The 12147-nt window shown below is 40.5% G+C and overlaps 1 protein-coding gene across 1 annotated transcript in view; it reads left to right on the plus strand.

Annotated features, from left to right (window-relative positions):
* LOC110535674 (cadherin-7-like) overlaps window positions 1-12147 on the plus strand; it is a 94156-nt gene that overhangs the window by 37950 nt on the left and 44059 nt on the right. The window contains exon 9 of the mRNA XM_090189051.1: window positions 3013-3134. Coding sequence (XP_090045177.1) covers window positions 3013-3134 — 122 coding nt within the window. The remainder of the gene's footprint in view (window positions 1-3012; window positions 3135-12147) is intronic.

The raw sequence follows: 12147 nt of genomic DNA on the forward strand, positions 1-12147 counted from the left end.
GAAACCAAACCGGCTGCACGCTTGCGCCATCGTGTGCTATCATGCATAAATGTATTTTGCCCCACACACCAAACGCGATCACGACGCGCAGGTTAAAATATCAAAACAAACTCTGAACCAATGAAATTATTTTAGAGACAGGTTAAAAAGCATTAAACATGTATGGCAATTTAGCTAGTTAGCACTCACACTTGCTAGCTAACGTTAATTTGTCCTATTTAGCTAGCTTGCTGTTGCTAGCTAATTTGTCCTGGGATATAAACATTGAGTTGTTATTTTACCTGAAATGCACAAGGACCTCTACTCCGACAATTAATCCACACTTAAAATGGCCAACCGAATAATTTCTAGTCATCTCTCTTCCTTCCAGGCTTTTTCATCTTTGAACTTATATGGTGATCGCATCTAAACTTTCATTGTATTACCACTACAACCTGCAACAAAGTACGTCTTTCAATCACCCACGTGGCTATAACCAATGAGGAGATGGCACGTGGGTACCTGCTTCTATAAACGATCTGTGTCAGAAATAGGAATGACTTCTATTTTAGCCCTTGGCGTCGCAGACGCTCGTTGGCGCGCGCGAGCAGTGTGGGTGCAATAACATTGATTGTGTCCGGTCTGGTCAGCATGTTAGGCTATTCTATATACTGCACTATTTTTGACCAGAGGTGGACTCTATCAGTGGAGGCTCCTCAGAGGAGGAAGGGGAGGACCATCCTCCTCAGTGAATTTCAAAAGTTATCCTTTTAATAATTCACGTCACTTGTCATGACTTACCCTTTGGGGCTCTCTCTCCACAGTTTTATGACAGTCATAAATACCTCCAGGAAAACGCTCTCTCCCACTCTCAGAAATGGACGTTAAATCCCTTTTTTTACCACAGAGAGATGTTGCGGTAAGGTAACATCGAAAAGGTTGAATAATTAAACAGTATTTCTCTAATCCAAACATTTGGAATGGTCTGTGGGTATTTAAAGAACAATCCTGTTGAATGTATTAATAATTTGCAATGTAACTAAGGACAGTAGAACAACATAACTGTATCTCTGAATGTGTATAATTCTCAGTGATCAGATTCTCATTCAAATGTTGGGGAACTGACATGATTAAATACTAATCTATTTGTGAGAAGATGTGATGTTAGTCTTCAAAATTAGAGAATTGTTTTTCATATGAAGTCTTAACCAAGTGATAGGCCATGCCTATGTGAGCACAGATATTACGAAAAAAGGAGGGAACGCCCCTTTCCCCCTAGGGACTTTTCATTGCAGTATGTAGTAATCAATGTGTAACCTATTCTGTTTGTGTTTATGTAATTCTGTGTGATTATTTAGTTAGTAATTAAATAATTAAGCCAATTTGTATATCGCTGATTCATCATTTATGCCAGGGTTCGTGCAAATATCCAAGGATTTTGCGACATTCAGAATGAGGCTAATAGAAGGTAAACAATTAATGACTAATGTCAGATATATTTATATCTAAGAGTTCATTTGAAAAACGCTAACTCTGTAAATAAACTTTTTCCCCAAGATTGCTGATGAGTTGATTGTTACAGGATTAATTTAATCATCGTAATAATTAAACATAGTTAATCGATTTGATAAAGCAATTGTCAACATTAATGATAGTCCAAAGACACGTACACCAAATAATTGATTAAAACACTGTTCTGCAATTAAGGTCTACAGTAGCCTTAACCACACTCTGTAGGGTAGCACCATGGTGTAGCCAGAGGACAATTAGTTTCTGTCCTCCTCTGGGTATATTGACTTCAGGAGAAAACCTAGGAGGATCTTGGTTCTCACGCCCTTTCATAGACTTAGACAGTAATTATGACAACTTCCTGAGGATATCCTCCAACCTATATGAGCTCTTGCAGCATGAATTGACATGTCCACCCAATCAAATAATTATAAAATGAGTCTAGGACTGAAAGCATAAGCCACAACTAGCTAGCAGAGCATAAAATGAGTAGTTGGCTCAGTGAGAGAAAGACAATAGTTGAAGAAATTAATTTGTTCAAAACTGTTAAAAAATGAAGGTGAAGCAAGAGAGAGAGAGCTATATTTCAGTGATTTATTTTTGGTCACTTTCCTTTTCACTTACTTAGCTATCAAATGCAGCTAGCTAGTTTAGCCTACTCAAACACCCAGCTCAAACAAAGAGGGATGCCATGTTAGCTAGCTGGCTATTGCTATACAACACTGGAACTTTTCCAAGTCAAGGTAAGCTTTTAGTTTTATAAATGTATTGCCACCGTGGTCTGCCGGTGGAACTGCTTAACTGCTTGTTGACTGTACTGCATGATTGTAGCAGGTTTACTAATGTGTTACTTCTAGTAGCTATGTTGACTATGGCATTGTGTATAGGCTGTGTGTAGCGATTATGGCTTGGAAAGGTTTTATTACTCAATATTTTCTCTTGACCTGTGCACCTAAGTTGTAAACTTTCATTCATGGGCTAGGTTGTAACAACCTCATGATGGGTAATCGAGAAAATATTAATGTAGTAACCTAAACCTATCGATGTTGCAGTGAGCATTCAATATGCTGTAATAGAAAAAAGGTCATGCTCATAAAATATTTTTTGATCTTCCTTCATCATAAACGACACTGACCGCCACTGCTCTAGATAGTGCACTATAAAGGGTATAGGATGCAATGCCGTACGCTTCCCTAGCCATTTTCACGTAAGCTGTAGCTCCGCTCCAATCGTAATTAGCTGCCTGATCATGTTGGTTGATCCCCACCAGAGCAACTAAGGATGCCAGCTGATGGTGAATGCCTTGGAAATGTCATTAGAATGGGCACTTTTGGCCACATTTAGCTCATTTCGCTCAACCTTTGTGATTAATTAAAAAGACATGAGAAAGATTGATAGTAGGGTAAGTGGATGAAGGTTAATAAAGTTAAGTCAGTAAAGTACTGAAGGAACCAGCTATGATTATAAAATCTTGTTCTCTCTCTCTCTCCTGACTGTCTACTTCTCTCCCTCCCTCTTTTTCAGAGGATCCAACAAAGATTGGAAAAGGTTTTGTGGCCATCACAGTACTGGACATCAATGACAACGCTCCGGTGTTTGCCATCGCGTATGAGACCCTCCTATGTGAGAATGCAGCTCCTGGACAGGTGAGAAACTGGAGATACATTAGCTAATGGGGAAGGCAATTATTGGTCCTGCATTCACCAACCTTGTTGATTCAATTCACGTTCAGATTTACCCACTGCTTATTTGCACTTAAGCATTCCATTAGATGAGAACTTTTAACATTTAAGATATTGCCTCACCCACACTCACTGTTTGATTCCCATTAGCAACCTGAGAAACAAATGTAAATAAAATCTGCATCAGCCTCAGACTGTGTATCTTTTTCAAAGCTTGAGGTCAAATCGAGGGAGACACATTTGTTAGATCCACATTTTTAGATCGAATTGCAGGCATTGTATCCTTCATTAGAGATGTTAGTCATTTCTGCTGCTGCTACTGCTGCTGCTAGCTGAATAATGAAAGTGTTTGAATTGGCCAGTGGCTTGGCTCTACAATGATATCACACAATAAAATGATATTTCATGCCGGGGCAGAGTGGGTGTCTGCCCGGGTCTGATTTCTCATTCGGTGTGTGTGTCTATGTGTGTGCGTGCGTGTCTAGAGGATCAGTGTAATGGGCACCAGAGAAAAAAGGAATCACAACATGATGTAAACAAAACGGGAAGGCTGGGACCTTCTCAGAAAGGAGATGAGTTCTGTCTCCTAGAGATGAACGTACTTTGGTGAGAAAAGTGCAAATCAAATCCCAGAACAACAGCAAAGGAACTTGTGAAGAAGCTGGAGGAAACAGTTATAAAAGTGTACAGTTGAAGTCGGAAGTTCACACCTTAGCCAAATATATTTAAACTCAGATTTTCACAATTCCTGACATTTAATCCTAATAAAAATTCCCTGTCTTAGGTCAGTTAGGATCAGCACTTTATGTCAGAAAATGGTAGAGAGAATAATATATATTTCACCTTTTATTTATTTATGAGAATAATCAGACATTGACTGACATTGACTTAGAACATGGTAAAGTTATTAATTACACCCAGTCACAACAAAGATAGCGGCAACCTTTATAACTCAGTTGCCAGAGAGGAAAGAAACCGCTCAAGGATTTCACCATGAGGCCAATGATGACTTTAAAACAGTTACAGAGTTTAATGGCTGTGGGAGGAGAAAACTGAGGATGGATCAACAACATTGTAATTACGCCACAATACTAACCTAATTAACAGAGTGAAATGGCAGCCTATACGGAATAAAAATATTGCAAAACAAGCATTGTGTTTGCAACAAGGCTCTAAAGTAATGCTGCAAAAAATGTAGCAAAGCAATTAACTCTACCAATGATCAACTACCAACATGAAAGAGCTTGAAGATTTTCAAAAATCGCTGCCAAAGCTGATTCTACAAAGTATTGACTTAGGGGTGTGAGAATTATATGAATTAGATATTTCTGTATTTCATTTTCAATAAATTTGCAAACATTTCTAAAAACTTGTTTTCACTTTGTCATTATGGGGTATTGTGTAGATGGGTGAGAATGTTTTTTATTATGTTTTAAATTCAGGCTATGACACAACAAAATGTGGAATAATCAAAGGGGTATGGATACTTTCTGAAGGCACTGTATCCAAATCAGTCAAACAGTTTTTTAAACGACAAGATATTCTGAAGCAAGGACATGGACACTGGTGCCCTTCGATGGTAGGGGTCTGTCTCACCTCCTGTGTGGTCTGTCTTGTGCCTCATGTCTACTGTTCAACAGCACACTAATCAGACAGGACACAGCCATGGCATGAGAAAGTCATAGAAAGCAGAATGAGCCTCAGTAGTGTGGATGAGTGATTACTCAGCCGAACCATACTGCTTACAGTGAGACACCAGAGTCCTTCAGGTGTGGCTAAGAGCACTGGGGTGTAAAGGCTCTGTTGCTGCTGAGATGGCTATATATTATGCCTGAGATGCCTCTCTACTGCCAGACAGCCAGTTGGCTGTACATCCACCTTAACCTCACATGTGCACACTCTTATTATAGAGCTGAGGTCCATGGAAAGCAAGGTTGCTGTTCAAAGAAAACTGTTTTAGGAAATGGTATAGCAGTTTTTTGAGGAGGTGTTTGATATACATCTGGAGTTGAAGTGTTGGATTGTTGTCTGTGGGGTTGTAGCCAGGGTTGGGTAGGTTACTATCTAAATGTAATACGTATCAGTTACTATTTACCTGTCCCAAACTGTAGTCCGTAACATAACTTTTGGATTACCCAAACTCAGTAACGTAATGTGATTACCTTCAGTTACTTTTGGATAACTTTCCCCTTTATACCTGTTATGGCTAGGGGTTCTGCTAGCCAGTTAGAAATATTTAACTTTCATACATTCACAAGTGAAATACACCAAATTAAAGATTAACTTCTTATGGCTGGTTGGGCAGTATTGAGTAGCTTGGATGAATAAGTTGCTCAAAGTAAACGCCCTGCTCCTCAGTCTCAGTTGCTAATATTTGCATATTATTATTAGTATTTGATAAAAAACACTCTAAAGTTTCCAAAACTGTCAAAATATTGTCTGTGAGTATAACAGAACTGATATTGCAGGCGAAACCCTGAGGAAAATCCAACCAGGAAGTGGCTTCTATTTTGAAAACTCCATGTTCCATAGCCTGCCTTTGCTCCATTTAAAGGAATATCAACCAGATTCCTTTTCCTATCGCTTCCTCAAGGTGTCAACAGTCTTTAGACATAGTTTCAGGCTTTTATTTTGAAAAATTAGCGAGAAAGATAACATTGTGTCATTTATATGGCCGGGTACCAGCAGCGTTTTGTATGCGTAACAGAGTTTGGGCAGCCATTGCCTTTCCCTCTCTGACTGAAAAAGACAGTTGCGGTTGATATATTATCGATTATATACAGTGGGGCAAAAAAGTATTTAGTCAGCCACCAAAGTTCTCCCACTTAAAAAGATGAGAGAGGCCTGTCATTTTCATCATAGGTACACTTCAACTATGACAGACAAAATGAGAAAAAAAATCCAGAAAATCACATTGTAGGATTTTTTATGAATTTATTTGCAAATTATGGTGGAAAATGAGTATTTGGTCAATAACAAAAATGTATCTCAATACTTTGTTATATACCCTTTGTTGGCAATGACAGAGGTCAAACGTTTTCTGTAAGTCTTCACAAGGATTTCACACACTGTTGCTGGTATGTAGGCCCATTCCTCCATGCAGATCTCCTCTAGAGCAGTGATGTTTTGTGGCTGTTGCTGGGCAACACAGACTTTCAACTCCCTCCAAAGATTTTCTATGGGGTTGAGATCTGGAGACTGGCTTGGCCACTCCAGGACCTTGAAATTCTTCTTACGAAGCCACTCCTTTGTTGCCCGGGCAGTGTTTTTGGGATCATTGTCATGCTGAAAGACCCATCCACGTTTCGTCTTCAATGCCCTTGCTGATGGAAGGAGGTTTTCACTCAAAATCTCATGATACATGGCCCCATTCATTATTTCCTTTACACGGACCAGTCGTCCTTGTCCCTTTGCAGAAAAACAGCCCCAAAGCATGATGTTTCCACCCCCATGCTTCACAGTGGGTATGGTGTTCTTCAGCATTCTTTGTCCTCCAAACACGACGAGTTTAGTTTTTACCAAAATGTTCTATTTTGGTATCATCTGACCATATGACATTCTCCCAATCTTCTTCTGGATCACCCAAATGCTCTCTAGCAAACTTCAGATGGGCCTGGACATGTACTGGCTTAAGCAGGGGGACACGTCTGGCACTGCAGGATTTGAGTCCCTGGCGGCGTAGTGTGTTAGTGATGGTAGGCTTTGTTACTTTGGTCCCAGCTCTCTGCAGGTCATTCACTAGGTCCCCCAGTGTGGTTCTGGGATTTTAGCTCACCGTTCTTGTGATCATTTTGACCCCACGGGGTGAGATCTTGCGTGGAGCCCCAGATCAAGGTAGATTATCAGTGGTCTTGTATGTCTTCCATTTCCTAATAATTGCTCCCACAGTTCATTTCTTCAAACCAAGCTGCTTACCTACTGCAGATTCAGTCTTCCCATTCTGGTGCAGGTCTACAATTTTGTTTCTGGTGTCCTTTGACAGCTCTTTGGTCTTGGCCATAGTGGAGTTTGGAGTGTGACTGTTTGAGGTTGTGGACAGGTGTCTTTTATACTGATAACAAGTTCAAACAGGTGCCATTAATACAGGTAACGAGTGGAGGACAGAGGAGCCTCTTAAAGAAGAAGTTACAGGTCTGTGAGAGCCATAAATATGCTTGTTTGTAGGTGACCAAATACAGTGCCTTGCGAAAGTATTCGGCCCCCTTGAACTTTGCGACCTTTTGCCACATTTCAGGCTTCAAACATAAAGATATAAAACTGTATTTTTTTGTGAAGAATCAACAACAAGTGGGACACAATCATGAAGTGGAACGACATTTATTGGATACTTCAAACTTTTTTAACAAATCAAAAACTGAAAAATTGGGCGTGACTACCCATCCCGCATCCCCATCCCGGAGCGTAATCATCGACTGACACTAATTAGCATAACGCAACGGACATAAATATTCCTAGAAAATATTCCTGTTCATGAAAATCACCAATGAAATATATTGAGACACAGCTTAGCCTTTTGTTAATCACCCTGTCATCTTAGATTTTCAAAATAAGCTTTACTGCCAAAGCTAGACAAGCATTTGTGTAAGTTTATCGATAGCCTAGCATAGCATTTTGTCCAGCTAGCAGCAGGTAACTTGGTCACGGATATCAGAAAAGCAATCAAATTAAATAGTTTACCTTTGATGAGCTTCGGATGTTTTGACTCACGAGACTCCCAGTTAGATAGCAAATGTTCCTTTTTTTCCCAAAATATTATTTTTGTAGGCGAAATAGCTCTGTTTGTTCTTCACGTTTGGCTGAGAAATCGCCCGGAAATTGCAGTCATGAAAACGCAGATAAATATTCCAAATTAGCTCCATAATATCGACAGAAACATGGCAAACGTTGTTTATAATCAATCTTCAAGGAGTTTCACAAATATCTATTCGATAATATATCCGTCGGGACAATTCGTTTTTTAGTAGGACCGATTGGAATAATGGCTACCTCTGTATTTTACGCGAGAGTCACTCTGGGAGCCATCAGGTGACCACTTGCGCAATGTAGCCGCTTACGGGTACTCTTCAGCATAAATGCGTAAAACTACTCACAATGCTGCAGTCGGGAATACGGAGAAAGAGTAATCTGGTTGATAGCCCATTCACTGCTCAATAGGGACGCATTTGAACGCAGCGCTTTCAAAACATGAGGCACTTCAGATTGGATTTTTCTCAGGCTTTCGCCTGCAACATCAGTTCTGTTATACTCACAGACAATATATTTACAGTTTTGGAAACTTTAGAGTGTTTTCTATCCTAAACTATAAACAATTATATGCATATTCTAGCATCTTGTCCTGACAAAATATCCCGTTTACTACGGGAAAGTTATTTTTCCAAAAATGAAAATACTGCCCCCTAATCACAAAAGGTGTCAGATTTCAAAAGGGCTTTACAGCGAAAGCACACCATACACCTATGTTAGGTCAGCGCCTAGTCACAAAAACATACAGCCATTGTCCAAACAAAGAGGAGACACAAAAAGCAGAAATAGAGATAAAATTAATCACTAACATTTGATGATCTTCATCGGATGGCACTCATAGGACTTCATGTTACACAATACATGTATGTTTTGTTCGATAAAGTTCATATTTATATCCAAAAATCTCAGTTTACATTGGCGCGTTATGTTCAGTAATGTTGTGCCTTGAAAACATCCGGCGAATTTGCAAAGAGCCACATCAATTTACAGAAATACTCATCTTAAACTTTGATGAAAGATACAAGTGTTATGCATAGTATTAAAGATAAACTTCTCCTTAAAGCAACCGCTCAGTCAGATTTCAAAAAAGCTTTATGGCAAAAGCAGACCATGCAATAATCTGAGTAAGGCGCTCAGACAACAAAACGAGCCATACAGATATCTGTCATGTTGTGGAGTCAACAAATTCAGAAATATCATTATAAATATTCACTTACCTTTGATGCTCTTCATCAGAATGCACTCCAAGGAATCCCAGTTCCACAATAAATGTTTGATTTGTTCGATAAAGTCCATAATTTATGTAATAATTCCTCCTTTTTGTTTGCGCATTTAGCCCAGTAATCCAAATTCATGAGGCACGAGCAGACAAAGTCAAAAAGTTCCATTACAGTCCGTGGAAACATGTCAAACAAAGTATAGAATCAATCTTTAGGATGTTTTATCATAAATCTTCAATAATGTTTCAACCGGAGAATTCCTTTGTCTGTAGAAATGCAATGGAACGCAAGCTAACTCTCACGTGAACGCGCATGGTCAGCTCATGGCACACTGGCAGACCTCTGACTCATTCAGCTCCCATTCCCCCCTCCTTCACAGTAGAAGCATCAAACAAGGTTCTAAAGAATGTTGACATCTAGTGGAAGCCTTGGGAAGTGTAATATGACCCCATAGACACTGTATATTGAAAAACTACAAACCTCAGATTTCCCACTTCCTGGTTGGAATTTTTCTCATGTCTTTGCCTGCCATATGAGTTCTGTTATACTCACAGACATCATTCAAACAGTTTTGGAAACTTCAGTGTTTTCTATCCAAATATATTAATAATATGCATATATTAGCAACTGGGCCTGAGTAGCAGGTAGTTTACTCTGGGCACCTTATTCATCCAAGCTACTCAAAACTGCCCCCCAGTCCTAAAGAAGTTAAAAACTGTAATAGCTTTTGTTTCCTCCGAGTGGCTGAACGACGACATGTATAATATACAGTTGGCTTGGTTTTCCGTGCATTGGTAGGACAGAACGATAAGACGAGGGGTGGGGGTGTGAGTCTATTTGTCAAAAACACTTGTTCGCGATGTCTCGAGTTATTGCTCACCTGAGGTAGAGTACCTCATTATAAGCTGTAGATCACACTATCTACCAAATGACTTTATCTATATTTTTCATAGCTGTCTATTTACCAGTCTATTTACCAGCACAAACTGATGCTAGCACTAAGACCGCACTTGATGAGCTGTATAAGGCCATATGCAAACAAGAAAATACACTCATCCAGAAGTGGCGCGTCTACCAGTGTGTCACTTGTGCAACCAGATGAAAAAAAACTCTAGACCACCTTTACCCTTCACACAGAGACGCGTACAAAGCTCTCCCTTGCCCTCCATTTGGAAAATCTGACCATAATTATATGCTCCTGATTCCTGTGCACAACCAAAAACTAAAGCAGGAAGTATCGGTGACTAGCTCAATACGGAAGTGGTCAGATGACCCGGATGCTATGCTACAGGACTGTTTCGCTAGCACAGACTGGAATATTTCCCAGGATTCATTCAATGACATTGAGGAGTATACCACCTGAGTCACCGGCTTCATCAATAAGTGCATCGATGACGTCATCCCCACAGTGACCGTACGTACGTACATATCCCAACTAGAATCCATGGATTACAGGCAGCATACACACCGAGCTAAAGAGCTGCCGCTTTCAAGGAGCAGGACACTAATCCGGACGCTTATAAAAAATCCCGCTATGCCCTCAAACGAACAATCAACAGGCAAAGCGTCAATACAGGACTAAGATTAAATCCCACTAAGCCGGCTCTGATGCTCGTCGGATGTGGCAGGGCTTGCAAACTATTACAGACTACAAAGGGAATCCCAGCCATGAGCTGCCCAGTGATACGATCCTACCAGATGGGCTAAATGCCTTTAATGCTCGCTTCAAGGCAAGCAACACTGAAGCATGCATGAGATCACCAGCTGTGTGATCACGATCTCCATAGCCGATGTGAGCAAGACCTTTAAACAGGTCCACATTCACAAGGCCGCAGGGCAAGATTGATTACCAGGACGTGTACTCAGAGCATGCGCGGACCAACTGGCAAGCAGACCACCATAGTCCCTGTGCCCAGAAAAGTGAAGGTAACCTTCCTAAATGACTACCGCCCCATAGCACAGGACAACAACCTCTCCCTCAATGTGAGCAAGACAAAGGAGATGACCGTGGACTACAAGAAAAGGAGGGCCAAACACGCCACCATTCATATTAATGGGGCTGTAGCGCAGCAGGTCGAGAGTTTAATGTTCCTTGGTGTCCAAAGCACCAACAAACTATCATGGTCCAAACACACCAAGAAAGTCATGAACAGGGCATGACAACACCTATTCCCCCTCAAGAGACTGAAAAGATTTGGCATGGGTCCTCAGATCCTCAAAAAGATTTACAACTGCACAAACGAGAGTACCCTGACCGCTTGCATCACCGCCTGGTATAGCAACTGCTCGGCATCCGACCGTAATGCACTACAGAGGGTAGTGGGTACAGCCCAGTACATCACTAGGCCCTAGCTTTCTACCATCCAGGACCTATATACTAGGCGGTGTCAGAGGAAGGCCCAAAAAATGGTAAAATACACCAGTCACCCAAGCCATAGACTGTTCTCTCTGACACTTTACGGCATGTGGTCCCGGAGCTCCAAGTCTAGGTCCAAAAGGCTCCTTAACAGCTTCTACCCCCAAGCCATGAGATATAAAATGTCCCCTCATAATATTTGCATTGACACCCCCCTTCGTTTTTTACACTGCTGCTACTCGCTGTTTGTTATCTATGCATAGTCACTTTACCCCTACCTAAATGTATGAATTACCTCGACTAACCTGTACCCCTGCATGTTGACTCGGTACCAGACCCCCCTGTATATAGCCTCGTTGTTGTTATTTATTGTGTTGGTTATTATTTTAATTGTTTTACTTTAGTTTATGTATTAAATATTTACTTAACTGCATTAACTGCATTGTTGGTTAAGGGCTCATAAGTAAGCATTTCACTGTAAGGCTCAAATTTGATTTGACAAAAATAACCTTGGTGAGAAATTATTCTTGTCTTGGTTGAGGTGTTGGAAATTATTACTTTGTTTTATTGAGATGTTGGATTATACTGTTGGATTATACTGTAGAGCACAATTGTGAAACTCTATGGAGGGCCAAGTGTCTGCGGGTTTTCGCTTCTC

This window comes from Oncorhynchus mykiss, chromosome 11 (genome assembly GCF_057628025.1).
Source record: "Oncorhynchus mykiss isolate SJ-2025 chromosome 11, ASM5762802v1, whole genome shotgun sequence".
NCBI lineage: Eukaryota > Metazoa > Chordata > Actinopteri > Salmoniformes > Salmonidae > Oncorhynchus > Oncorhynchus mykiss.